This window comes from Nipponia nippon, unplaced genomic scaffold (assembly GCF_047370975.1).
Source record: "Nipponia nippon isolate SJK-2023a ecotype South Korea unplaced genomic scaffold, ASM4737097v1 scaffold_7, whole genome shotgun sequence".
Taxonomy (NCBI): Eukaryota; Metazoa; Chordata; class Aves; order Pelecaniformes; family Threskiornithidae; genus Nipponia; species Nipponia nippon.
In genome coordinates this window covers 27,091,292-27,119,290 of record NW_028262391.1, presented here as the reverse complement: position 1 = coordinate 27,119,290, position 27,999 = coordinate 27,091,292, and the positions used below count along the sequence as shown (strand labels likewise).

Sequence of the window (27,999 nt, the reverse complement as noted above, 5' to 3'; positions counted from 1 at the left end):
ACCATAGGGAAGCAAGTGAATCCCTGTACAGTCTTGGGAAGAAGGTTTTGTGCCTTAAGAATGGGACCTGCTTCCCTCCTATTTATTGTGTTAATTTATACAGTGATTACCATGGAAATGTCTCTTGGGGTTTTTTTTGTACATAGTTTACTGTTGATTGTTGTAAATAATTTTTTCTTGTATATAAAGTAAACATGTTTCTGAGCTTCCAGTAAAGATTCTCTGTTACTGATTTTATTGTGTGAGAGGGCTGCAGTGCCCATCTGGTGGGAACCAGCTAATAAAAATCTGTGCTGTGATAAAATGGCTTTATCCTGAGTTGCATCAGAAGTTCAGAACTGTTCCTTAGAGAGGAGTGAAATGGTAAATGTGATTGTTGTAGATTAGTTCTCTAACATTTCTTTGCGTTGGTTTAATTGGCATGGAGTAGAAAACATCATGTAGTTTATTTTTTATTAGCTATATCTCTGCAGTGAACAAAAGAAGAGATGTTTTAAAAATGGTGGTTCTACTGCTGCTCATCCTGATCATAGCTCCGCTGTCTGCAAACCCACAGCTAGATGGGAAGACACTCAGAAACTCAGCAGGGTATTTGTTAGTTACCTCCACGTGCTTGTAGACCTCTCATCGGGTGGTGCGGTGTGACATCTTCCTGGTCATAGTGGTGCAGTACCCTGAGGAGAGGCTAGCAGTTGTTTCTCTGCTCCATTTGGGCCTCTGTGCATTCAATTTATTGCAGGCAATGTATATGGTAACTGGAAAAGTGAAAGTGCATTTTCAAAAATATGGGAGAAATGAATTTTCTCATGAAATGTAGAAATTGACTGCCATAAAAATGACACCTGTAAACTTGAAACTAAAACATTTGGAGATATTTGGGTGAACAGTCCAGACTGTGATGAGCTTTCTCTTCCATCTGTACAGAATGATGTGTTCGTAAGATGCTGACAAGAAACTTTCAGCAGATTACTTTTAAACTGAGAGGATGGTCGTAGAGTTCCATAGTACTGTTGCAAAGTAAATGGAAAGTAACTCATAATGGCCGTGAATATTTTCTCTGTGAAAAAGACTATTGTACTTGATAGTTAAACTGAAGGATTTGCTTTGTCTTTTTGTGGAGGGAGTAGTTTGTGACGGCAACGCAAGAAATCTTAGTCATGTTATATACTGTTGCAAGATGAAAATGGTAACATTGATCATTAAGATGTTAGTTATCTAGTCCTAGTAATAAGGAGAAAAGAAAAATTACTGCCTTTGCTCATACACGCACTGGACCTGAGTGTCAGGCTCTGCATTAAGTAGCACTACAGGAAACATGCAAAGAAAGCAGCAGCAGAGAGACAGAAGATGTGCTTACTCTTCTGATGCAGGTAATTTGTTTTGGTGGTCTTTTTATTTATGTGGCAGAAGCCAACAGCAAGAAACTCTTTGCCTTGCTCAGTATATCATTACTGGGATATCGGACATCCTGCTCAGGGCTGCCATCCTCTTGGTTTGATTGATAATTACCTAATGGGTCTTGGGAGGACAGAGTGGATTTGGAGAGAGGTGTGCTGTAAAGATCTTGAAGTACCAATGAGGATTTTTTAAAAAATGTATTCTGCTGCTGTTCTCCTTGTCCTATGTGTTGTCGGGTTGGGTTTTTTAATGTGTTTGTTTTTTTTAATACAGTGTAAAGTGTCAGGAGAGTTGAGGAGAAGTCAAGGAAATCTGCTCCCACCGAATGGGCAGCACTGGAAATGAACAGATTTAGAAGCAGCCTGGTCATTCCTTACCTGTAAAGCAGCTTCAGAGTCATAAGGTAAATTCCTTGTTTGGCTGCTGTGTGCTTGGTTGGGATGAATAACTGTGCACTCACCAGCTGGGCCTTGAGCAGTATGAGATGTTTAATTCTCACATGGGCAGAATGAAAAGGTTCTGAGATAGCGGAAAGTGACATTTTGTGTTAATAACAGCTAAAAGATACATTGCAGTTCTCTAGCAATTTCTGTCTGAAGAGTTCCAGCATTTTGCTGGCTTACCACATGACCCGGAAGGTAATAAGTCTTCATGTCTTCACAAGAAAGGAAGAGGTGGGGGAGTTTGCATATGACCTAAAAGACACACCACTTCTGTTGACTTCAGGGTAAAATACGAGTCAGTTGTGGCCTGTGGCTTTTCCTCAGGGGAGCAGGGAAGGGGTGGGTTCAGGCCTCTTGTCCTTCCTTAGGAGCAGGTTGGCTGATGGGCTGCACTGCCAATGGGAGGAGTTGGAGCAAATGGTAGGTCTTCCTTTTGTTAAAGGCTGTGTGTGCACAGCTGCAGCATCAGGCGGGTGCGAGCAGATACCAACCAGGGAAGTAACAGGCTGGGAGGGACTGTCATAGGAGCAGCTTGCTCTTTGCACAGGTTGTCAAATTCCTCTTGCTCCCAGGCTGCGAGCTGGATTCACAGCAGCACTTCCCAGCAGCCTGCTGAGGACGTGCTCTGAGCTGCCTCCCTACACATAGGCTTTCCACAGAGAGGTGTTTCTGCTTTCCTGGCGGCATATTCCTGTGCTCATGTGTGAGCTGTGCAAAACCTCGGCCTCCAAGGACCTCTTCTTTTTAGAAGAGCAGCCCGATGAGACTAACATTTCAGCTCAGTTTCCTAGGGAAGCAAGAGTGGTCTGATTTGTCTGGCGCTGTGTGTATCAGCCTGTCTTTCCCTTTTTAATGCCTGTTTGGAACTTAAGTGTCTCATTTCAGATGGTTCGTGGGGAGAGGTGGCTCACAGAACATAACGTTTCTACAAGTCTTGCAAGAAATCAGTACCCAGGATGAGAGGAAGACCTTGGTAGTGCTCTTTTGCAGGGAGAGCCTCCAGTGTGCAGATAGGAAATAGGCTTAGTGCTTTGATTGCTCAGTGAATTATTCAGATTTGGGTTTGTTAAAAGCTGTTACAGTGAAGTAGGAAGAACTGATGGATGCAACACAAGATTGATTGCTGAAGAGCTGTGATTCTGAGGCCCTGTAGTTTTGCTGCCTCAGTTCCCCCTCTATCAAAATTTACATCTGTCTACAATTTATTTAATTTATCAAAAAGTAGATTTTAAATTACAATTTCAATTTGGAAAAGTTCGAGAGGAGTGATTCAGCACTCCTGGCTAAGAAGCTAAAGGCTGAGAACACATCTGTGAGTTTTACAGAAACTTTCCCGTAGAAGAGGCAAAACCAAAGCATTTGGCTTTTTTATACACAGGAGAACCAAGAAGAACAAAGTGTGCAGTCTGGTGTGCTCTTTCCCTTCAGGTTGTAAGGGGAGATATCTTTAAGCTGCGACATTTGAAAGATCCATGATACTTCTTTACTTCAGGGAGGTGATTTCCTTTGATTATTAATGCCTGTTCATAACACTTTGAATCAGAACTCTCCACAGTGTTAATTAAAATTATGTGGAGCCTCCTCTGTCTTGCCAATCTCTCATGAAGTTTCTGTTTTCTTCCCTTTACCCTCCTCAGAAAAATCGCTATTCTTTTAATGAAGATGAACTAGAAAGTAGGGAGCCCAACACTGTAATTGTTTAGATTTAAATGGTTCCCTGGCCTGCAAAACTGGGCAGATCTTGAAGCATCCTGGAGCACCTTTTCTTGAATCCCCTGCTTCTGGAGTCATATTATTACGTGAGAGCCCAAGTGCTGGCTTTTAAAATACATATTTCTGCACTGCGGTAGTAAGAGAAATGGGAAAGCAGGAATATAAAGCCTCCAAAACACAAGGTCTGATGAAAAAATACATTCATTCATTCTTAGTATCAGTAGAGGTTTAAAAACAGAAAATTTTTAGGAGGCTGAGACGTTGGTTTAGATGTTTTAGGTTGGCAACTGATGTACGTGTCCTAAATTTCCAACCTATAACAAGTCTTAGAAACAAAAGTGTATTCAAAAGCATGTAACCTATGTGGTAGCAAAGCATTATTTCTAGATAGCCAGGTCAGCCACAAGTCCTATATGAGTAATACATGGAATATATGGTACTACACTTGTTTCTTTTTAGATTTCCTATTTTATGTTACCTGTCTTCAGGTGTGTTTCATAAACTTTATTTTCAGCAAAAATCTGTTATTAATTTCAGCTGAAATTTTCTCATTGAATGGCTGAATTGAGGATAAAGAATATATCAGTAGAGCTTCACAGTGCACACATCTTCCCCAACTGTAATTTTGGATGGCACAAGTCCAAAATGGATGAACTTTGAAACATAAACCTTTGTGTGTTTAAAGAGAACTTGTTTTCAAGACACTCCATGGCCAAGTTTGTAAGAGAAAAAGAAAAAAAAGTTTTATAAGCAGTCAGAGCCCTCCTAAATGGTGTCACTGGACGTGAGCTGAGATCCTGGAGAGGCACACCTTTTCCCAACACTCCGTGGCATTTTCTCCAATGAAGGACCCCTAAGGACACATGGTTGCACAAGTAATTTGCGTGACTATGTCACGCATTGTACAGCTTGCAGAGACGCTGCTGCACGAACTGCTTTCAGAGAAGGGGAACACATTGGTTTGTACCATCTCCAGTGCAAGAAAACTTCTGAAAAAGATTGTGGTTTTTCTCTAAAATGTTTAATATTCAAAATTTAATAGATGATTTTGTGCTGATGAGAACTAATCAAGTACACCAAAAGATGTAGCATGCTGGTACAAGCTTCTTGCCCTGCCTCCTCACAGCAGGTACTGCCTGCTCATGGCAGTAAGGGGAGTTAGTTGTCTTGGCTGTTTTGTGGTGGAACCTTTGATGAGAAAGTAAAGTGGGAGGACTCCTAAAAATAGCAATATGTGTCCCTTTTGGGTGATTGCATGCTGTAAGAAGGTGGTAGGATCTCTTGAGAGGCCTCAGCACTGGGTGATTATGCTTACAAACTAAATATAACCATTTCTACTTGCCAGAGAATCAAAAGAAAAACAGATTTGAAAAAGGCAGAGTGGATGCCTCAGCTGTTTCACTTTTCTCCTGCATGCAGGTAAATTGTCAAGCTCCCCCTGAGCACTGTTTGTTTAATGACTAAAAAGAAAGCACTTCATGTCACTCCAAAGAGTAAATATCTGAAGTTACGGATTAACTAAGTTCCAGCAGAGCTCATGGAGGAAGAATAGATCGCGCTGATTCACACTGAATAAAGCAGTAAGTGCTTCAAAAGTATCGTATCCTTCGGGATTTCAAAGTACGGCTTGCTTTAATGAAGCATAAAGCTTGTCAAAAATGGCCGGTGACAAGGGGAGGGTGTTGGGGCAGAGAAGTGTTCTGAGGGAGCTGCTGATGGTTTGAAGGGAACTAGCAAACCAGTCTGGAGGACCTCTAATGAACAGCCACTTTGAAGATGGAATCAGAAAAAGTCACAGCACAACACAGCACTCAGCAAGGGAGCTGCTCTGAGAAAAACAAGTGAAGGAGCTAGTTGAGCTGTCTGAATAGAAACTGTCTGCAGCATGGGGGTTGTGCTGCAGCTCAGGAGTGCACTCCCCTTCACACCTACCTTCTCTTCTTTAGGTGACTCCTGCTGCATTATGTGGAAGCTTGTCACCATAGGGGTGCTGCTGGCTGCCTGGTCTTCACGAGTCTGTAGTACCTCAAGTAAGTTTTCATTTTAGAGGTACCCTTCACCCTCTTTCAGTCTTTGCATGTGTGTTTCCTGCTCTGTCAGTCACAGGGAGTGGCTGGAATCATTCCCATTAAGGGGGTTTGAATTTCTCTAGCAGAGGTTCACAGACACAGTGCTGGGCTGTGATGGCTGCCTGGTCACAGCCCTTGTGAAGCCCTGTGAGCTGTCTGAGTATCACAGAGCAGAGGCTGGAGGTTGCTTCTGCAGCAGAGCGCTGACGGCCCATGGTTTCTGGTGCAGGCTCTCTTGCTGTGCTAGAGAGGGGCTATTGCTCTGGTAAGTGTCCTTTGGGAAGGACCACTACCAGTTTTCAGCCAGCTCTTTTTCCAGCTTGTGCTTTCACATTTTTGCTTCCAGTATTTTACAGCAATAAAGATGCAAACCAAGTCTTGAAAATCCAGAAGCGGGCAAACACTTTTCTGGAGGAGCTCAAACCAGGCTCTGTGGAGCGTGAGTGCATTGAAGAGAAGTGCGACTTTGAGGAGGCCAGTGAGATATTTGAAACAAAGGAAGCAACAGTAAGTTGTTTTTTTAAGGATGAATGTGGGACTTAACCAATCAGTTGTTTTTTTTCTTAAAGTATTGCAGTCTGGGGCACAGGAGATCTTGCTGTCAGCACTGAACATGCATCACTCCTGATTCCTAAGGTGTTGGCATGGTTTTGAATGTAATTGTGTTACAGTGATTGTCAAGTTACCACCTGTATGGGCCACAAAACTTGGCTGCTCATGCATGTCCCACCTGATCTAATTGTGGGGTTTAGGTCCCAGCCAGGTAATCCCAATCCCTGCTTGACCCCATGGGCTATTCTTGCTGTCACTGAGTTTTTCCTAGCCCTTCCCATCCTTTGCCCTCTGTTGTCCATTCACCAGCTCTGACTGCCTTTCAGTGTATCTCCCCAGTCTCCCACCTGTGCCTGACAAATGTTTCTCTTATCACTAGGTCCTCTCTCCTTCTCCAAACCTCATATTTTCAATTGGACGCTACCTTTATTGTCAACATCACTGATTCCTGCCCCTTTCCACACCCAATTGTTGTGTTGACTTGGACTTTTTCTTATTGTGGTAAGCAGAGTAGGCTCGCCACATAGGATGAACCAGTCCTTGCTGTCCCTCAGACCCCAGAGTGGAGTGGAGTCTGTCTTCACAATGCCCATGTTTTGTCTAACTGGGCACAAATGAATTGTGCGCCCAGTAACACAGCCGACTTACCTGGCAGTAAGTGACAAGAAAAGAGAGAAGCTGTGGGGGTATTGAAGGGTTGTGGTGCTGGTGGGCCTGCAAGCAGGGCAGGGGGATCTGTGCTGAGTATGGGCAATACATGAATGTTCAGGTTGGACAGTTTGGTTGGTTTATAGTGCCAGTCACTACACTGTCAAGAGGAATGAGACCGATGCTGTTGACTGGGGTGCTGTGCTCTGTTGGCCAAGACCATGGTACGCTTTAAATCCCTCGCTTGTTAAAAATCTGCTTCTAGCCTTAATGTAAGTTTTGTTTCTCCACAGCGAGATTTTTGGACCAAGTATGTAGGTAAGTAAAAGACTTTCCTAATCACTTCTCTGTTTCCTCAAGAGTAACTAGTACTTAGCCTTCCTGCTGCCATGTATCACATATTGATTCAAATTCTAGTTCTCTCTTACATGGGGTGTGCAAAGAATGTTTTCCTGTCCTATCATACAAGCAACCTTCCTAAAAAAACTTGAGCTGCATCTGTGCCTATCATCAGTCATCTCCCCAGAGCTACGGCGCTGGTCAAAAGTGCTCTCTTATGCTCTAACCCTGCCTGACGTGGTCCAAAGAGGAGCCCCACCACTGCTCTTCACTTCTGCAGTAACCTGCCTCCCCCTGTCTGCCTCGGGTTTTGCTCTTTCTTCCCCTACTGACCACTCTCCGTGATCTGCAGCTGTAGTTCAGAACCCAAACAAATGCCCTTGTCTCTGGGCTAGCACCATGGAGGTATCACCATTCAGTGGCAGAAACCGTGGGTGATGCTTGGGAATCTGGGGAGGGTCTGTTCGTGTTACTGTTTGATCTGTGAGCTTTGTGTGTTCAGGGACTGAGTTTTCCTGCCTCTGTTTCAGATGGAGATCAGTGTGACCCACAGCCTTGTTCCAATGGGATCTGCAAGGACAATATTGGAAAGTTTTCCTGCATCTGTAACAAAGGCTGGGAGGGGTTTTTGTGCAATTATGGTAATGCTGCCTTTAATCAACTATAAAATAACATTCTTTGTGACAGGGATCCCTCTGTAATAGGGATTGACACTTTCATCATTGCAGAGTATACTCACTTTCTTTATTAATGTGATTTCTCTTTTGCTTCATGATGTGGTAAAGGGATTATCTGTGCTTATGTAAAGCAAAATGAACTTTGTGTTGCCATGGTTTGGAGATCTGAGATATCTAAATTTTACAAAAATACTGGAAATAATTCTGTAAAGCAGGGTTTTCAGTTACTTTAGAACTGTCAGCACAGGGATGATGGTGAGATTTTTTACAATACAAGGGAAAAAACAATCCACTGCAAATATTTGATGGTCATTACTGTGACAATTTCTTCCTTGGACAAAAGCTGAGTAGCATATTTAGCGATGAGCGTGTATGTCATGTATAATCAACACTTTGCGCTGTCTTACTTGCACTCAGTGACAGTGAATTTTCTGTTCTTCAGTCTGCCTGCCCTGACAGTAATCTCTGTTTTCTCCATCTCCCCACTGCCTTATTCTGAGCCAAGGTCTGTTTGCTTTAGCCCACAACTGTCATCCCAAATCTCTTGTCAGCTGTTGCTCACTTGAATCACAATGTTATTTTGCCACTTTACCTTCCTGTGACTCTTTGGCTTTCCAACTTCTCACGTCTCTCTTGCTGTTCATTTTTTACGCAGAGGTCAAATATACCAACTGTTCTGTCAATAATGGAGGATGTGAACATTTCTGTAGGGATGACCCTGCCAACCAGCGCCGCTCTTGCAGGTGTGCGTCTGGGTATCAGTTGACGAATGACCATACCATGTGCAAGCCTGTAGGTAAGAGGAGGATGTTTGTAGTCCAGATTTGACAGAGGATTATTCAAACATGAAATAAGAGGGTTTTATGGGAGAATTGTGTGCAGTGCACTTCGTACAAGTTTTCAAAACATCCATTCCATGCACAGTAACTCTGTGCCTGCATTGCCCAACTCCATACCCACTTTATGGCCTTTAACCTCTGTTTGCCTCATGGAGACATACAGGGAAATCAGGAAACTGCCTCTTCTGCAAAGCATTGAGGGACTTCTATGAAGGCACTGAATAGTATTGCCTAGGTTAGAGAGACAGAGGGAATGCTTTAGAAGGAGGTTCTGTATTGGGTGATCTGGTCTTTGCTGGTTAACTTCTCTGCATCTCCTGTAGTGGAGTTCCCCTGTGGAAGAGTGAAAATGGACTACATTGAAGCCAAAGCAGGATTCAATATTCGGCTTATTGAGGGAAAAGCAGGAAGAAGGGGAGACAGCCCTTGGCAGGTAAAGAGAAAAGAATTTTTCACCACAAACAGTTCAGTCTCTTCCTGAACAGCTCTGCCTGCCTAGCTGCTCCAGAAAGGCTCCTACATTACTAGTGGTGAAGTCATGTGAAGCTAAGATTCCCTTAGCTTACCTTTTTCAAAAGCAACCCAAAAGTTGGAGTAACAGGAAAAAATAGTTTATTATCTGTTAGGACTCTTGACCTTGTCACTGTTGCCAAGTTTTTTACCTTACCTTGCCAACAGTGTCAAGAGAGAGGATAGTGATGACACTTACCTACTCTGTTGCTCCATCCTGGGGAAGGCCACTTAATCACTGCAGCTCATGCTGTGTGATGCATCCTCCAGCTGCTGTAACAGCCTTGTGGTGGGAGTGTGAGGTAATCTCCTCCTTTCTGCATGGATTTGTTCTTATAAGCCTCATCTGTGGTAAGTTCAAGTTAGCAGATTTAATCAGCAAAATATGCCATAGCTTTACAGAGCAGGTTGGGACATCACAGAGAAAAGGGGAGACCTCACAGAGCTTATCGTGGAACTAGTGAATGCATATAATCAGGGCCTGGTTCTCTTTGACCTTAAAGGCCCTTCTACACCGTAGCATAGGAGTTGCAGCCTGAGATGATGCACTGTCTCTGGTGTGCTGTGGACACAAGAATAATCGCCTCATTTGAGCTCTCTGTTCCAAAGTTTTGAAGTACCAGAGTGCTTCTTTGCAGTGACCAGCATCATCCCATGCTGACTGGGATGAAGCCAGCCCTCATTCAGGAAGGATATTCAAAACTTTTTTTGGAGGTGTGCAACAGAGACATTATTCATAGTGCTTTTGTCCCACTGTAGAGCTTTGGCTTCAATGAATGTGACATGCTTTGCTGCTTGATACATATGAGCAGTGTAAGACCTTTTTTTTTTTTTTTTTTTGTTTCAGATTATGCTGCAAAATAGCAAAGGCAAGTTTCTGTGTGGGGGTGTTCTCATCCATCCATCATGGGTCCTAACGGCAGCACACTGCACTGAGGCAGAAGAAGGGCTGAAAGTAAGACTTGGTATGGAAAAAAAGTTTGTCCCTGTTTTTTCTAAAATATAACTGCTTCATTCCCAAGGTTTATCATCTCAGGAGAAAGGCTAGCAGGTTATGAAGACAAAAGTCCTTCTTGGTTGTAGGAGTAGGTTGTCTAGGAAGTATTTAATATGCATTTTAGTACAAAACAAAAAAGTTTAGTAAAAATTTTCTTTCATTTGAGCCAATATCAACCTTACTATGGAAGTGAGCTGATGTCTTCTGAGCACTGATGCTTGTCTATAAAGTAGAAAGACTTGGTCTCTTCTGCTTGTGTTGTTCTGGTGATGAAAATATTGAACGTCATTGAATGTACTGAAAAAAAAAGTCTTGATCCCAGGAGGAGAATGTCACAGTGCTTTTTCCTGCCTTTTCATACATTTGAACACCATTACTTAAGAGAGTTGCAGTAGAGAAGGAGGAGAGGTGCTGCAGAATGGCAACACTGCCTTTACTGGCACTGCTGCTCTTAAGCATGAGAAAATCTATGTCAAGTACAGTACTCCCCCTGAATTAACAGACAGAAATAATTAGTGTTCCATTCACACTTAAGTAGAATCTTTTTTTTAATTAGTGTTTTCTGTCTACCGTTGGTGACAGAGGCATAACAGCTCAACTGCTTTCTTTCTCTGTTAAAGATAGGTTGTTCACAGTAATTGCAGAAAGTCTTGCAAATATATTGTCTGTAAACATAGCCTTGGAAATATATTGTCTGTATGCGTGTTCCGTATACACTGTGGATGTGCAGATGTTTGAGAACAGAGACAATAAGGCACATATGGGTGGATGTGTTTATGTACATCCTCCATTGTTCAACATAAAGGATGACTTGAAGAGCATGTGATATAGCCTTGGGTCCTCTTAGTGCCAGAATATCCACCTTTTCCACAGAGGGACATCAAGGTAGAAGTGCGTGTGGTAGTTTGGATATATGCGTACAGACTACACGTCTCCAAGCACTTCCAGTTACTAGTAAGTCATTTAAGTGATTGCCAATATGTATATTTAGTTTTAGTGAGGCCCAAGAGGAAGAAACCTGTGCAGTTTGCTTGGTGAAGGATCTTGGAATGTTTTAGGGGAAAAGCAACTGTCAGATGTGGTGTTTGAATGCTCTGCAGTGCTAGATGTAACTTTGAGTGTAACTTGAAAGGGATAGGTCAGTGGGAAGATGGTAACTAGGGGAAGTATTGAGGTTGCACTTAAGTTACTCCATCCTGGCCTCATACTGCAGGTCTTGGTAGAGATCTGTGCAGTCTGACAAGCTTTCAGCTGGGATAGCCATGCCCAGAGATCTCTCTGCAGCAAAGAAAGAAGGGGTGGGATCTGTCAAGAGAGTCCTGTGCTGTCCAAATAAAAAGTGATTTTCAGTGGGTGAAGAAAAGTGTCAGGAAAACCCTGATTTGAGAAGTTTTGGGTTTTTTTGGCTTAAATGAAACTCAAGAGACATCTCGCACATAAATTTGGGGTGAGTATACAGAGTAATTTATAGTGTGAGGATCATTAGCAGTAGGGGCTCGAATTTCTCTCACTCTCCTAGCTGCCCAAAAAACGTTTCTTATTAATAGAGGAGGAAGCAAGTGTGTGGTCATGGCCTGAGAGTTGTGACACAGGAGAGGAGAATCCTTCTCATTCAGTCTTGAGCAATATTGCTGTGGTGAGAAGGTAACTACAGAAGGGTCCTTTACTGTGGGGTGTGTGTGTGTGCAGGACTGAGATGACTACAGCCTGAGACTTTACCAAGAGAGAAGAGATTCTTCTCCAAATGATACTCCGTGTCAAGCAGAAGGGAACCTTTTTAAGACCCAGCCTAATATCACATCGTTGTCCTTTCACATGTGTCTTTTGGGCATTTTACTGCCACCAGAAAAGCAGTTCTCATTGGAAAAACGCATGCTCTAGAAACATCTAGTGAGATATATGGAACAGAGTTTTGAATGGAGACATTGCTGTGTCTGTGGGGGCAGGTGTGAGATCCATGACAGTAATGCAGGTGTTCGTACTGAGACTGCAGAGGTGATACTCGACCTGCCTCTCTCAGGCTGGGATACCCAACACTGTTCCGGACTTGTCCTGCTGCAGCTCTCTGCTTGCCATCTGTAAGAGCAAAACTGGAGGGGAAGCTTGCATCTGGGTTTGCACTCATGAGCTTGGGGAGTAGTCTTGTAGCAGGACTCACATGGCTTTTCAGTGTCTGAAGTGAAAAGTTAGAGTAGCTGAAGTTTTGGGAGATGATTTGAGAACAACCCAGTTTTCCTGTTTGTGGCTCTTGTTCCCACATCTCCATCTTAAGAGCATTCAGAAGTGTGTTCAGAGCTCCAAGAAAATAGAGCAGATAGGTGAATGTAATGATTCAATTCAAAATACTGTCTCTCCCTTCAGAGAACAGGTCTCTGTACATGTAGAACTTCATAGTTAATATTTTTCTGCCAGCAACAAGATTATGATGCTCCTTATTCTGTAGAAGGAACTGGATGCATTTTACACAGCCTCTAGGTTCAGTACATCCAGGTGCGGATAGGACTTCTGGGGTGGATAACTCAACTGAGAAAGGAAGTATTCATGACCAGAAGTGGAAAGGGTCTTCTCCTGGGCTGGGGGAGCAGTTCCTACGGTAGCACTGGTGCGAAAGCTGTCACCCACTTGTTCATAGGTGTCTCAGGATACAGACAGATCATGGCCATGCTTGTATACAGAGCATGTGAAGCCTAGCAGAAAGTATGCTCCTACACAACTAAACTGCCTTCCTCAGAGGAGATGATCTGAGAGTGTTCGAGTCCAGAGTTATTTCTGAGGCCTAAAGCAGAGTTTTGTATCTGTGAAGACAGGAATAAACCCCTGCCCCTTATCTGCCAGTCAGCCCTCAGCCACAGTAGCTGCAGAGTGGGTGCTAAGGAAATGTGCTCCAAGGGTGCTACGAACACTGTTGCCACAAAGAAGAGAGGACGTGATAGCAGAAAAAAAACAGATTTGTGAGTGTTGGCTTGATAATAGCAAGTCCTTCAGGCTCTGGTACTACTTAATACAGGTGCCTATCAGAGCAGTTTCAGCCATCTGCTGTCTGCTGTGGCCATGTATGAAATGTCCACTGGCTGTCTGAAGAGGCGCAAGAGGAGAGACTCAGAAATAATTGGTCTGGAAGTCCAAGATCTAAAGCTGGCCTTAAGGGGTCTTTTGAGAATCCATTTCTGGAACTACTGTGGATCATGAAGTCCCTATGCTTGGAGACACTGACTCTTTACAGAAAAAAACCCCAAACAGCTGCATTACCTCATTGACATGCTTAAGCACAGGGGAGCTTACACTGAAGGAAGTGACTTAAGACGACCTTGGTCACGCAAAGTCAGAGAAACTTGGCTTTAGAGTTTATATCTGGAGGGATTCAAATAAGACTGAAAGAAGGCAAAAATTAACGGGGGGGTGGAAGAACAAATTTGAAGGATGGTATTGTGAAGCACACATTTGAAAAGGTGGGGATGAAGAGCAACTTCCAACTCACTTATAGAGAGACCGAGAAGGAAAGGGCACTTCCGTTGCACACATGCAGCATGGGCAGACATGAGGTGTCAGCCTGGATGTCCTGCCACCTCGTGCTTGGATGCATGCCTGTCTGCAGCTCGAATGTGTATAATGGACAGTTCTCCAAAGAAGTGTTTTTATTGAGTACATACTGAAGTAGGCCTTGATATGAAGGTTAAATTAACCAACAGCACAGTTCAGAAATGTGACAGCCACTGATAATTATTCTTTGGGCTATCTCTTCACATCCTGTCAGAGATCTGTTTCTGTCTTTTCCAGAAACTTGTGTATCACAAGTGACTTGTTCTTCCCTTTCTGGCCCTTCTCAACTTAGTTTCCTGCTTACTGTTCCATAACTGCTTAGCCCACAAAATGGCCATGATCATGTAGCACAAATAACAACTGAGAAGCCTTAAGTAGTCAAAAATTCCTTAAAATACAGGTGCAAGATTTCAGAAAGGAACAGCCTTACCAGTCAGTCATCTTTATCTTATAAATCCTGAAGTTCAGTCATTTAGGCAGTGGTTATACAGCATAAAGCTCAGGTACTGTTGTAAATATCTTGCTTTGCTGTATGCTTGCTCTCCCAGCTTTTAGTGCTGACTCCAAAAAGATTGTTTTCTTCCTGAAGATCTCTCAAGTTGCACAAGGGTACTGTAATATCAACACAACAGGGCAATACATAGGCATTTAATTTTCTTACTTGATGACCATACCTCTAGGGTACTAACTCATTTAGTACTGTATGTATTCATGATGTAGGTAAATAATGGAAAGTTTACAGATTTGTCCATCTAGTAAGAACACTGTTAACCTATAACATAAAATGAACAAATGTCAATATTACAAGGGAAGTGAAAACATGAAGTACAGTCCTAAAGCCCAATGTAATCCAGATGCCTTGATGTTCAAGGTGAAGGAAGGTTCGGTAGCATCTGTCATCTTCTTGTTTGCTCTTCCAGGTAAATTCCACCGTCTCCGTATTGAGGCAGACGAGCAAACCATTTGGGTTGATAAATGTGTGAGCCACGAAAATTACACCAAGGAGACCTCCGATAATGACATAGCCATGCTGCACTTGGCTGAGCCCGTGATGTATAACAAATATGCGCTCCCTATCTGTCTTCCCACCCGCGACCTGGCAGAACAGGAGCTGACAAGAAGTGGGAAGCAGATGGTGGTAACTGGCTGGGGCAGCACAAGCGATGTTAGCAACAATTACTCTACTTTGCTCAGTTATATTCAGATCCCCATGGTTCCCCGGAACGTGTGTGCCCAGGCGATGAGATTTGCTATCTCTGACAACATGCTGTGTGCTGGGAGCTTAGGAGACAAAAAAGATTCCTGCAGTGGGGACAGTGGAGGCCCTATGATCACTAGATATAAGGATACTTGGTTTTTGGTAGGACTGGTGAGCTGGGGCGAAGGCTGCGGAAGAAGGGAGAAATTTGGAGTCTACACCAAAGTTAGTCAGTATCTTGAATGGATCCAGCACCACATAGACGAGAGGTCAGCTTCTTGGAAGGGTTGATTTTGATACTGAGAGTCTGGAATATTGTGGATATGTGCTAGTGGCAGTATGCAGTGTAATGTACTGTCAGATCTTCAGTATTAAATATTGAGTATATGTTAACCTTGTGTACTGTTTTCCTTGGTACCTATTTCTTTTACTACTTTTTTTTTTTTTCTTTGTTACAGTATTTACATTGGTTAGTTTCCAGGTTATGTTGTTTATTTGTAGCATGGTCCTACTTAGGCCTTAAGGCGAGAAATAATACCCTGTAACATTGAGATGCTGTACGGCATTGTAGAAAATAAGATAGTCCATAGTCAGGCGACTCCATCTTTGAAGTGTAAAATGACTGAATTGCTTGGGGTGGGGGGCAGGAGGGGACAGAGAAAGGTGTTTTAACAGTCACCGTAGTGATACAGTTCTGTTATTTCAGTTTTACTCTAACATAGTATCCACAGCAACCGTTTTGGTTTGCTCTGTATTTGTATAATTTTTCTTTCAAAACAATGAAATTTTAATAACATCATCACTGCATCCACTCATTCACATCCTGCTGCAGTGCTCACAGATTAAGTTGATTAAGCAGGTCACTAGAACTTTTTCTATTCTTTGCACAGTTGATGCCTGATTTCCACCCCACCCCCCCCCGACTTCCTTAAAAGTCAGTGGGAATTCTGGTGTTATTAAAAAAATGAGGTTTAATTCCAAGCTTTCACATGCTCTATTTATCCTTAGGTTCGTAAATCTCTTCTAATTAGCAAGCTAAGCAAACGCTTTTGTTCGTTCCTTTTCTAGTGAATGCAATCAGCTGCAGGCTATATTAGCATTACTAATGCTTACTGAGAAATATATGTGTGTGTGTTTGCATCCATGTCTGTATGTCTCTGTGTATATCAGTAAACAAAATAAAGCTACATAGCACCAATAAGTTCATAGGAAGTAGCAACAGTCAAAATGAAGTTTAATATCACAATTTATACTTGTTTTTAATCTTAGCGCTTAAGCCTGCTAAATATAATTAATCTAGTAGGAAAAAAATGAAACTAACTCTGCTGTAGTGATGTATGTTTCCAACACCTCAATCAGGATTTGGACCCATATTTGGATCAGTGAAGAACTTCAGTCTGCTCTTGTGATGAGACTGTTAAATGAAAAAACCTCAGGTACAACAAAATTGTATTAAGATTTGTAAGAAATTTAATATGGTGTCAGCAAAGAGGTTTAATACCTCTTAAACTTGTGGACTTAGTCTTGTTGGCTTACAAGCTGCTTACATGCTTAAGCGAGTGCTGAAGTTGATTCATGCATTAAAGAAGTAACAGTCAGGCTAAGGGCTTCATGTTGGAGGTAAGCTGAAACAATACAGTCAGACATCTCTCTGTGTCACTGCTCTGTCTCGCTTTTTCTCTTTTTTTTCCCCTCCCCTTTTTTATTTGGGACTGGATTTAAGGATCAACGAACATTAAAGAATAATGTGTTGAACAGCAGCCTTCCAGCCAGGGCCTGCACCAAGAACACGTGCTTCTCAGAAGGCTGACGTTGCTAGTCATTGCATTACAAGGAAAAACATTATTGTTGTCAAAGCCAGTAAAACATGGGTCTAATTAAAGGCAGAAATCGTAATGTCAGTGAATAGCTGTGACTATTAAAGGGCAATATTTGCCTTCCTGCAGGTGACCGCTATGAATCCTCCTACACAGTCACAGCTCTGCATATTTCAACAGATGTTTACAGAGCAGCTTGTGTATTTTCCAGATCAGTTGGTCTTACCTACTGAAAGGTGATGGAGTGTCAGAAATCTTCTCTTAAAAATTCCAGATTTTCCTGAAGAAATTTATTGCAAAGAAGTGGCTTTTATTGTTGGGAGGATATTTTTAAGGACTTTTTTTTAAATACACACGTGTACACATGTAGAAACACACACACAATTTTCTTCTGATTTTGGATTGCAAATGTGTTTCATAGAATCCAGAAGGTTGTCTCTCCTCTGTCAATATTTGTGACTGGTTAATGATCAACCTCTTGACCTCATGGCTGTTCCTGGTGTACATCCAAATCTCTCTCCTGTCTTCCCCTAAAAAAATAAAGAAAAGAAAAAAGTGAGTATAACTGCATGGTTCTGTGTAAAATGAATGCATTCTAGATCCTGTGTTTTTGGAAAAATGATACAGGTAGCAAAGAGGTATGTGCTGTTGAATCCTGTTGAATTATTTAGCCTGGGAATGTAATACGAAGAAATACAGACTTCTGTCTTGTAACTTTTACTGCCAGGTATGTGGTGGATGGTTTCCTCACTGGGGTTTGTGCATTCGGTCTTACTTGACAAGACCATCAGTGATTACACAGCAGCTGCCGTCATTAGCAACTGCTGGCTGAAGCGTGCAGCTCAGCCCTCAGCCTGGGATCCCTCACAGTTTAAACAAGGCTGTTGCTGGAACTGCCGTCTGTTCGGTGTGGGCCTGATCCATGCCTCCCCTGTTCACCATAGCTTTTTTTATTACTTCTATGTGCTTTGGATCAGACCCTCCACCACATCCTGGGCTAGGTCAATCTCTGCACGTTGCCTTGCGAATTGTTGGGATTCCCATGGTAGCGTGCAGCATCGTGTGACTTGGAGAAACAATGGAAATCAGATCAAAATGAACTGGGTAGAATTTGCTTTCTTTCGCCCTTCTTTTGTCCTCTTGCTTCTATTTCTTCATCTTTTTTGCAGGCTAATTCACCCTTGTTTTTGTGACAATATGCCAATTTCATTCTTCTTTTCCTTCTGAAGGAAATCAGCAGGAAGTCAGAGTATTCTGAATGCTCACTAAAATGGAGAGCAGTTCCTCACTTGTGATGTTTCTCCTACTGATGTGCTCCATCAACAGCAGCTGTCTGTTTTCATATTCAGGTAGGTACTTCTGATTTTTAACTTGTCAATAACGTCTTATTGTGACAATCTTGGCATTTGAACTGAAACGGCATTCCTTTTCTGAACACAAAGTCCTATGGGTTGAAGAAGCACTTCCTGAAATGTACAAGAGAAAAATAAATATTCATATATATTTCCAAGAGAAATCAGCCTTTCTTAACTTCCTACTTAGACCACTATCCTGTTGAAAAGTATTCTCCTTGTGATGTTGAACCCATAATCTGAGTTATTTTTGCATGGCAATGTTTTCAAATTCGGGAAGCTAAAATTAGGCATTTTCAACATGTGTTCTCAACCCTTGTGTTGATTTTACTACAACAACTATGCAAGGTTTGGAAATGGCTTCAGAGAGCTTTAGAACAGGCGTGAGAATGCAGAGGACCTCACAAATCGTTATGGCTGTCCTTGCAGAGGAGGAAGAGCAGAAGCAGAACTGGTATCTGCAAACCAGCAGGCTTTACAACAGGCATATCCTCTATGTGATGGTACTTAACCATAGGTAAATGCTTTAAAGATGACCCCAGAACTCAAGGGGTGGTGAAGGGCAATTTCACTGACGTAAGTGAAAGACATTTTTTCCATTACCAGACAGCAGGAACTGTCCAAAGCTTTTCTCAGCTAAGAGGTTTTGTTGACTGTTTCTGATTGCCTAGAAATGAAGCATTTTAACATTATTCTAGAATTTCAGTCATTGCTATAGATACCAGTCGTGCAACTGCAAAGAAATGTGCGTCTTTATGGTCCATCTCCAAAACTGGGTTCTTTCTCAGAGGGTTTTGACTTGTCTAGGACACTAAACCATGACTAGGAAAACAGGGTACTCTTAAATGAACTGCTGTATGAATTTTAGTAGGCTTTGTCAGGATTACCAAGTGAGCTTGCTTCTTAAAACACTTCTCAGCAGCAGTTTTTCACAATCAGATGGGTTTTGGATATAGAGCCACACTTCTGGAGATTTAACAAAAAAGTAAAAACCTCCATCTGCTCTAAATAGTGACTCGGGACTCAATTCAGTCACCGCACGTAAGTGTCTGGAGGTGCTTGAGATGGCACATGGTGTCAGTACATCCACAAGGGCTGAGTGAGCCCTAGTTTTCCTTCAGAGCATCCTGGCTGGAAAATCCTGGGAACACTGTGCTTCAGCTAGAGGTGCCCTAGCAAAGATCAGGGTGTATGTGGGGAGGATCTGACTGCCATATTCCTTCTTCTGACCGCCCCTCCCTTAATTTATGGGCAGGAATAGCTCTTAAGACATTGTGGTAGGAGGGCAGATAGCTTAGTGAAGTGAAGTTGAGATGAACTAAATATAAGTACAAAACTGACACTTTCATGAAGGAGTGGTGTCTGTCCTGTTGTGGCCACAGTAGCTACCTGGAAAGCACTGGGTCTCCATTACTGAATGTCTAACAAAGCTGACACCAAATACAAACCAAACCTCTCCTTTCAGCTTTATTTCCACATGCACACACAGCCAGGCAACTAAAAATTGTTGTGAATCAGGATGGTTAGGCAGAAAAATATAACCAGCCTCCAAAGAAGAAGCTGCAATACTCAAGAGTCTTGTGGAATAGAAAATTATTTCTGCACTAATCTGCAAGTCTTGCTAGTGGATCTTTTGATCCACTGAAAACTTAAACTACTAGTGTCTTTTGTTGGAACACAGACTAATTTTATTTTCCTTTGGGCTGTTTACATAGATTCCTGCTCCCCTTCTTTATATTGTTTACTTAACTGAAAGAGTGCATGACTGTGACTGTAATGTTGCCAGTTTGTTGTCTTCCAGTATCAACTGTTCGATTTTGTTTTTCTAGTGTTTATGAGAAAAGATGAAGCACACGAGGTGCTGAAAGTCCATAAACGTGCTAACTATTTTCTAGAAGAGATTCGTCCGGGGAACTTGGAGAGAGAATGCAATGAGGAAAAGTGTTCATTTGAGGAGGCTAAGGAGATCTTCCATTCGCAGGAGAAAACAGTGAGAAACTTTATGTTAGGAAAAATAGAGGAAAGTTAACAGTAAGCTGTAAGTAATCCTTCCCAAGCCAGCTGGCATGGCTCTGACAGGTGTGTGCCTATGGATTCTGCAGCTTGGTAGTCAGGATGGGTCACTCAAGGCACCTGTGAGATCTCGCTTTCTAAGCCAGGGCTCAGTTTGTTGTGTAAACCTTAAACACAATTCCTTAAAAGTATCCAAAACCGATTTCTGTGAGAGCCTCAATACAGCAACGTGATTCTGACATTTTCAGAGGCCGCTTGCTTGATTAGACCCCTCCGAATACAGAGGAGGAGCGCCTCGTTCCCAGGGCCCGATAGCATCCAGCTGGGAAGCGGGGCTGCAGGCGCTCTGCTGGGGGCCTTCTGCTGAAGCAGGAGTTTGAACTGCAATTTTAAATGGAGGTGCCTAATTTCTCTTGTGTCTAGCCCGAGTTGCTTAGGTGATGTCTTCCTTGGCACGTAGTGCAGTGCAGTAGAAATGGCTGTTAAGAGTGAAGCAGTTGGTGCTGAGGCCCTTGCACTGACACATTTTTGTGGGGAGCCAGGGGTGTCACTTGAAACCCCTAGGCTGGTGCCAGAGACCTTTCACTGGCCGGAGCATTTATGGATCTAAGCTTTCAGTTTAATTTTCATTCCAATACAACCCAGTTTATGCACTCTCTGGCTGGTCCATGATGCAAATGAAAGCGAGCTGCCTGGTGATGATCAGGAGATCTGCTCTGAGAATGTATTTCATGGTTTTAATCAAAATGTTAATTTACATGCACCCTAAAAAAACAGTTTTTTATATTATATCTTCACTAACCAATATGACCACTTATTGACTGTTTTCTTCATTTGCGATTTCTTCTTGCAGATGGAGTTTTGGTTCAATTACAAAGGTAGGTAAAAAAGGAATTTTTAAAAAATCTATTTCTTGTGTCACTTCTGGGTACAAAGAATTATGTGGCAATTTAAAGCCATGCTTCTCTTAATTCCTGGAATTACACTATGCCTTGTTTCTTCTTAGGTTTAAATCCATGTAGTACAAATCCCTGTAACAATGGTGGAGTCTGCAAAATAAGACACTACAATTACTTTTGCATCTGCCCCCCAAAATTTGGAGGAGACAACTGTGAAAAAGGTGAGTAGAGGAACAGACACATTGACGTTCATTGTGAAGGAAGGATTGAGGCTGGAATTTGTTCCTTGGATACTTGAGCTGAACCTTTGTACAGGCTTCTCACTGCGATTATCAGTGGTGACTTTATCTGATACAGAACGGGTCGGTTGTTTAAGATTCATACATCAGAACAGTGTTTTCTTGTACGGCGTGTTGGGGCACGGCCACCCTAGGAGGGGAGTCACGTTGTGACAGCGGCTGTGGCTACGCGTAGCTCTGCTCTGCGGAAGAAGGGGGTAGCACCACCTCCTGTCATACAGCAGCTGCAGTTCTGGGCTCTTGCACTCATCTGCGCAAGCCCTGGGGAAGGCATGTGGCCATTCCCATCTCTCCCCAAGAAAGGACAGGGAATTACCTCTTCTTATCACTTTAGAGCGATAACAAGTCTAGTAACTCCTGCCATAGGCACCTGCACTGGAGATATTCTTCATGGTGAGGCCCTAGTCTCTTTTTATTTTTATTGAGTAAATGCATGAAACAAATTAGCTAAAGCTTAGTGTAAACAAAAAAAAAAGTTGTATTTATGTTGTAATATACAAATAATGAAAAATGAAGTAGAAAAGCTGCCTCTCATCAGATTTTTGGTCCTCTGAAATACTGTATCCGGTTTGCAAATGACTGAGGCATAAAATTACAGCAAAAGCCAAACGGATGTGGAAACTATGAATCATAAGTAATTTTTTTTTCCCCAAGTGCTTTGTCGACCTTTTCTTTTTACAGTGAAGCAATTAAACATGATTTTTTTTTTAATATAACAATGTATAAAAAAACTCAGTCAATTTCTCGCAGCCTTGGCCCCCACCAAAATGCCTAGTCCTTTAAATCTGTCATGATATGAAAGATAGGATGTGCAGGTGGATCAAAAATGGATGCATTTAGAGGTGTTTGCTCTTCCAGGCGTTTTCTTGCCCCTGCTCTACAGGCAGAAAGGCCTGGAGCCCAGCTGTGGCCTGAAGACAAAGCTGGCAAATAAGAAAATGGTAGAAACAGGTGAACAACAATAGACATAAAGCAATGTGTTTGGTTCGCTACAAATCAGCGTGGTTTTCTGGAACTGTAAGGGGTAGCTCCTTCTGTTTCCCTGCGAGCTTTCAGCAGATATTTTTTCTACTTTCTTTCATATAATAATAGTGCTAGAAGCTGTGCGCTGCTCAGGGGTCCATGTGTAGCAATAACACAGCGAATGCCTGTGCGTTTCCATCGCAGAAAAGTTTGAGTGCTGGTATAAGAACGGTGGGTGCTGGCAGTACTGCAGGGACAGCAGCAGCGCCTTTCAGGTGGTATGTTCCTGCGCAAAGGATTACACCCTGCACGAGGACGGGAAGAGATGCGTGCAAGCAGGTAAAGCATGGTCGGCTCAGAGTGACTTTAGGTAAAGAGCAATTCACAGGCACCGTCTGTTCCTCTTTGCTAGTTGCAGAAGAGCTACACATGCTGTAGCTACTGCAGCTTGCACTTAGTGTATGGAAAAGATCTGTCTTATTTATAATGTTTTGTTTATTTATTTTAAATTTTAAGGTTCTTCTCAATCAGGTGTCTCTCTAATCCAGTGTCCCTGTGTGCACATACTGGGTAAAGGAACAGCAGTACAATCTGGGGTGGGCCTGTTCCTTCCCACAGCAGCACAGACTTAGAGCAACTGAACTGCATTACGAAGCTAAGGGACATGACAAGGGTCTTTAAAGCTTTGTGCTAAGGCATCCTGTCACAAGGGGAGCGCTGGGTTTGGAGTCTGTCCTGAAGCGAGCCCTCGGCTGGCTGTTCTGGGGGAAGCGAGCCCTCGGCTGGCTGTTCTGGGGGCAGCCAGCCGCGGCTGCTGCCGGTGGGTCAGGAGAGCACAGCCGACTGCTGTGTTTCTTGGTACCTGGCTCTGCACGCCTTGGTCAGAGGAGGGCGGGGGTGGGTGGCCAAAGTGGAGTTTGACATCAAGGTGTCAGAGTTATTCCTGGGCTCTTACAGGAGGGGTGAATCCCATTGTTGGACAGGAACAGTGCTGCTTTTGCGTTGGAGTTTGACACGATGCCACGCACCCTAAACTCAAATCTTTATTTCTGTCTTTCCTCCCTCCAGCACCATTTCCATGTGGCCTGATTAAAGCCAGGCAGGCTCCGGAGGAAGCTTGGCTGGGGCAAAAAAGGCTCCCGAGGGGACTGCGTGAGCACGGGGATGATGTGGCCAAGTGGAATGAGAGCATGGAGGGCACGGTTAGGCAAACGGAGCTGGAACAAAGCGCTGTTGGGGAAAATGAGACCGTAAAGGGTGTCTTTGGGCAGAGTGCGCACATGGAGGGTGATGCTGGACAGACCGAGGTGGCAGGAGATGCTTCCAGCTGGAACAAGACGCTGGTGGACTCTGTTAGCCAGCAGCCGCCGGGGGCTGGTGCTGCTGGGCCAGAGGCGGGTGCCCCTGAGCAGGATGAGGCAGCGGAGGGGACCGCCGGGCCTGGCGAGGCCGGGAGAGGCCCGGCTCCCTGGGGTGAGCCCACCCAGGGCCCTGCATGGCAGAGCGAGACCACAGCGCCTGCCGCCAGGTGGAGAGAAATGGTGGAAGATGCTGCTGGGCGAAACCAAACAGGGGAGCGTGCGGGCCAGCACAGACCAGGGGCCGTTCCAGCCCCACGTGACGGGCTTCATCAGAGCAGTGACTGGGGAAATGTTTCAGGCACGCCTCAGGTCGTCCAGATAAACCTCAGCTCTACTTCAGTGCACAATGACTCCAGGATAACGGGAGGAACTGTGTGTCATCGTGGCCATTGCCCCTGGCAGGTAATACTTTTCTTCCAGTCTGGCCATAAACACCACACCTGAGTGCTTTCCTACGTTATCGTCACTGGCTCCAGCTGGAGCAGTGTTCATCAAGCCATTATAAAGTTGTTTTTCAGGTGGCGAGCAATCCAACCACGTGTATTTCTCAAACTTCTCCAGGCCTTTTTGATGATGGGTATCTTAGTTGCCTTTTTTATCACTCTTTCCCCATCCTAGATGTATGTGCTTTTCTGAGCTCAGCTTAATACTTTCTCTCTTAACAGCATCAGTCAGATCGTCTCCTGCTCTCTTATTCAGGTTCTTTGTTTCTAAATGTTCTTGGTGCAAAGCTGTGCTTCTGACTCCTTGTGGAAGGGCTGGTGATAATTTTTCACGAAAATGTTTCTATGACCAGGTGAGATTCTTCATTTCGAATACTGAGCTTTTCATACTTGTTACAGTAAGGAAGAGAAAACTGAGAGGGCTCAAATGTGAACGCAAGTGGCGAGTAGGGGAACCTCCCTGAAGTGGTGCTTTTATTTATTTCCACGATCTTATTTTTTTTAATCTTGGTTTTGAGGTTTTGTGTGTGTGCGCGCGCCCCTTTTTTTTACTAATTTTCACTTATTTATATCATCTCTGCTTGATCAGTGTACTGTTATTGTTTATGGGCTTGTGCACAGAAGGTTAACAGACTGATCTAAAAAAACTCCAGGTCCTGTCAGTTTATTTTATTGCTGTCACACAAAAAGATTTTCCCATTCCACACCTCAGGAGGTATTTTACAGGTAGAAAAACAGTAGGCTGAGCCTGCACGGACCATGCAGTCGTCGTGCACTTTTGCAAGCTGAAACATCACTACTAGTAAACGCGTGGGTTTCTGCCAGCCGAGACAGCTCTAGGAGGAACACTGGCTGCTTCCTTGGGATCAAGCGAGACCTGATTCGGGGTTGGGAGAAGGGAATGTAGTCTGCCTAACCTGTACAGCTTCTTCTTGAAATAAAGTGTTACCATCAAGGAAGTTTTAAATTTTCATTACATCAGGCAATTCATAATTGAATCTTGGTGGGTTTGGTTTGGTTTTAAAGGGTTTTGCAAACCCTTTCCATTCTAGTTCTTCATAACCTAAGAATTTTCAGGTAATTTTTCTTTGCTACTTTTCAATGTTTTGTTCTAGCACTACTGAAGAGAATTAAAAGCACCGATAGTACATAGCACCAAGTCAAAATGGCTCTACTCCAGGAACTAGACCAAAGGAGGAGGCCGGACTGCGTTGCTTTTTTCCCCCACTATTTTATTATTACCTTGACTGAAACTGCAGAGTACCAAAATTTAAGCTTTTCCTTCAGTTTAACACATGAAATAACAGGTTCAGGGAGGAGTTTAATTGAAGAGATGCTGAGGCATTAATAGAGCTTATATTTTTTTTATTACCAATAAAAACAACGAAGTTTCTGAATCTCCACTTTCACTTGACAGCTGGGAAAGTGAAAAACTCTTTTCTGTCCTTTATTCATGTAGCCCAAACACCGCTCTCTTCTTTTTTTTAATCGGAGCACCAATGAAATACACCTTGCGTTACTGTTCTCTCCCACCCCAAAAAAATTTGAAGCCACATGAAAAATCACAGTCATCATACTCATTTGCTTAGAAGAATGCCAGGCACCGCAGCTCTCATCCTCTTTGATTTTATCAAGCTTAGTTCAGCATAATATTCTGCTCCATTGTCCCAGCTGTGCAATCATTTTATTACTGTTTTATCATCCTCATCTTTGCTTGGTGCGGTGCAGTCATTATTGCCAGCAGTGTTTGTTATTTTCAAGATACAGAGCCTGCAACCAACCAGAGAGAGAGACTGACGGTGCGCGTCCGCACCCGAGACAGCCCTGGTGACCCCTTCTTCCTCGTGCAGGTTTTGATCCGGAACAGTAAAGATATTGGCTTCTGTGGAGGGAGTTTAATCGGCAGCCGCTGGGTCGTCACTGCTGCTCACTGCCTGGATCTCGTCAGACCACACCACGTTACCGTGGGTGAGTACAGTTTGTGTAGCGTATAAACACAGGGGTATGCTCTTACTGAAAATGCGCTTTGCATGGTACATGAGCACAGTAAGGTGTGGTTGAGACACAGACACGTCCAGCCTGACTTGGAGTTACAGAACACCTCATTTTCTTCAAGTGCCGAGGGGCTCCAGCTGCTCCCTTTTGTTTTTGTGGGGAACCTGGGAGCATAAGGCACGGATTTAGCTTCTTCTGTCGCCCATTTTGGCAAACATCTTGTGCATGGAGACGGAGCACATCTCAGGGTACACCTCAGAAGGAGGGATGCTGTAGGTGATGGTCTGCTCTCAAGTCAGTTTTGTTTTTTAATCAGCCTTAAGATTAGTTTCCTGCTGTGCTGCGTGCTTCTCGGCGCCTGTAATTGCCTCAGAGCAGAAAGCCCCTCTCCCACGTCATGTGCTACAGCACCGGTTACAATAGCAGGAGTTGTAACCCCTTGCAGCAGGAATGTTGCAATAAACACAATCTTGTGCTTGAAACCTCCAGCAAAGAGACAACGCAAAAGGCACAAGCAGAGTACAGCACTGGGTAACTGACAGGAAACAATTCCTCAGCCTTATCCATGGCTGCATCTTAATGCTTATGTCAGGTTCCTGAGGGGGAAAACACCCCATGGAAGTCTGACACACTGTTCAAAATCCAGCACTTACTAAAAAGCACCGACAGTATTTATGGCAAAATCCCCACCCCAGAAGCCATAATGTCTGTAGCAAGTAGCCATTCATCCAGTCGACAACTTTGTTTTGCCCGTAAAGGGCAAACGGGTAAGCTTGCTTTGCAGGATCACAGCTGCAGCGTAAGAAATTATTGTTCCAGAACATCATTTGTTTTGGTCTGTGCCTTCTCGGGACGAAAGGCCAAAGCATTGACGCGCTATCGTCTTTCCTGTTCCCCCGTGACGATACCCTACAGGCTCTTTACAGTTTGCCTAACATTTTAACTTGTCATGACTACAGGAGACTTTGACAAATACCAAAGAGAATTCAAAGAACAAAAGATCGACGTGGAACGGAGCTGGACACATCCACACTATGATTCAAATAACTACAACGGTGACATCGCCTTGTTGTACTTGAGCAGTGACGTTATTTTTAATGAGTTTGTAATCCCCATCTGCCTCCCAAGCCCTAACCTTGCCGCCCTGCTGTCCGAAGAAGGAACAGTAGGGATGGTGAGCGGATGGGGGGCCACTCACAACCGAGGTTCGACTCTGCGCTTCCTCAGGAAAGTCCGGCTGCCCATTGTGAACATGGAGACCTGTCAGCGGTCAACAGACAGGCTCATCACTGACAACATGTTCTGCGCGGGTTACAACACTGACGTTGCAGACGCCTGCAAAGGGGACAGCGGTGGCCCCTTCACGGTGTCTTACCACAACACTTGGTTTCTCTTGGGGATTGTAAGCTGGGGCGAGGGCTGTGCTGAAAAAGGAAAATACGGTGTATATACGAGAGTACCCAATTACATCCCATGGATTAAAGAGGTTGTTGAAAGTGTAGCAGATTCGGAAAACTTTGCCATTAACTTTCCTTAATACCATCTTTAAAAAGAGGGACAGCTCTATTATTAGAGTGTTGCGGTCTAAGACATTATGCAGTTCCTGTCCTTAATGGTGTAAAATCAAGATTTTCTTCAAAGAAATTCTGAGTCTCCATTTACCATAAATGGTTAAATTCTTCATTCAAGTATTACTGAGTAGAATACTTGTGTATAATAAAGAACTATTCTGCAAATAACAAAGGAGACAACTACAACTTTTCTTAATGTAAATTCCTATCAGAAAGGGTTTTTCTTCTTTAGAGAGAGCTTTCCATGTCTCAAGCCTACACGCATATCACAAAAACAGGCCAAGAGTCCTCCGTGTGAAGTAGTTGCTTAGAAAAGGAAGTGCATTTCTGGGAGCACTCTCTGTCCCCTGGTACAAAACAGCA

The 27,999-nt window shown here is 43.4% G+C and overlaps 2 protein-coding genes across 5 annotated transcripts; both read left to right on the top strand.

Annotated features, from left to right (window-relative positions):
• The first annotated feature begins 410 nt into the window (after positions 1-410).
• Positions 411-16,268, top strand: LOC104008579 (vitamin K-dependent protein C). 2 transcript variants are annotated; one of them, XM_087739355.1, is made up of 11 exons: positions 411-1,801; positions 4,092-4,513; positions 4,974-5,134; positions 5,501-5,584; positions 5,970-6,130; positions 7,117-7,141; positions 7,693-7,803; positions 8,495-8,635; positions 9,002-9,111; positions 10,036-10,153; positions 14,646-16,268. In XM_087739355.1, the coding sequence occupies exons 4-11, from the start codon at positions 5,518-5,520 to the stop codon at positions 15,212-15,214; spliced, it is 1,302 nt and encodes a 433-aa protein (XP_087595481.1). In that variant the 5' UTR covers positions 411-1,801; positions 4,092-4,513; positions 4,974-5,134; positions 5,501-5,517; the 3' UTR covers positions 15,215-16,268. The 2 variants fall into 2 exon arrangements, with proteins under 2 accessions (XP_087595481.1, XP_087595482.1); XM_087739356.1 differs by lacking the exon at positions 7,117-7,141 and having other exon boundaries at positions 8,495-8,582.
• On the top strand, positions 10,106-27,816 carry LOC104008602 (coagulation factor IX). 3 transcript variants are annotated; one of them, XM_087739353.1, is made up of 9 exons: positions 10,106-10,153; positions 17,970-18,089; positions 19,922-20,082; positions 20,959-20,983; positions 21,112-21,225; positions 22,471-22,605; positions 23,335-24,029; positions 25,921-26,038; positions 27,025-27,816. In XM_087739353.1, exons 2-9 carry the CDS (start codon positions 17,999-18,001, stop codon positions 27,600-27,602), a joined length of 1,917 nt encoding a protein of 638 aa, XP_087595479.1. In that variant the 5' UTR covers positions 10,106-10,153; positions 17,970-17,998; the 3' UTR covers positions 27,603-27,816. The 3 variants fall into 3 exon arrangements, with proteins under 3 accessions (XP_087595479.1, XP_087595478.1, XP_087595480.1); XM_087739352.1 differs by lacking the exon at positions 10,106-10,153 and adding an exon at positions 17,172-17,295; XM_087739354.1 differs by lacking the exons at positions 10,106-10,153; positions 17,970-18,089 and having other exon boundaries at positions 20,030-20,130.
• Positions 27,817-27,999: the final 183 nt, after the last annotated feature.

Coding starts and splice junctions, on each gene's coding strand:
- LOC104008579 (XM_087739355.1), top strand. CDS start 5,518: ATGTGGAAGCTTGTCACCATAGGGGTGCTGCTGGCTGCCTGGTCTTCA. Junction 7,804..8,494: donor GGGGTTTTTGTGCAATTATG/GTAATGCTGCCT, acceptor TTTTTTACGCAG/AGGTCAAATATACCAACTGT. Junction 10,154..14,645: donor AGGGCTGAAAGTAAGACTTG/GTATGGAAAAAA, acceptor TTGCTCTTCCAG/GTAAATTCCACCGTCTCCGT.
- LOC104008602 (XM_087739353.1), top strand. CDS start 17,999: ATGCTCACTAAAATGGAGAGCAGTTCCTCACTTGTGATGTTTCTCCTA. Junction 18,090..19,921: donor CTGTCTGTTTTCATATTCAG/GTAGGTACTTCT, acceptor TTGTTTTTCTAG/TGTTTATGAGAAAAGATGAA. Junction 22,606..23,334: donor GAAGAGATGCGTGCAAGCAG/GTAAAGCATGGT, acceptor TCCTCCCTCCAG/CACCATTTCCATGTGGCCTG.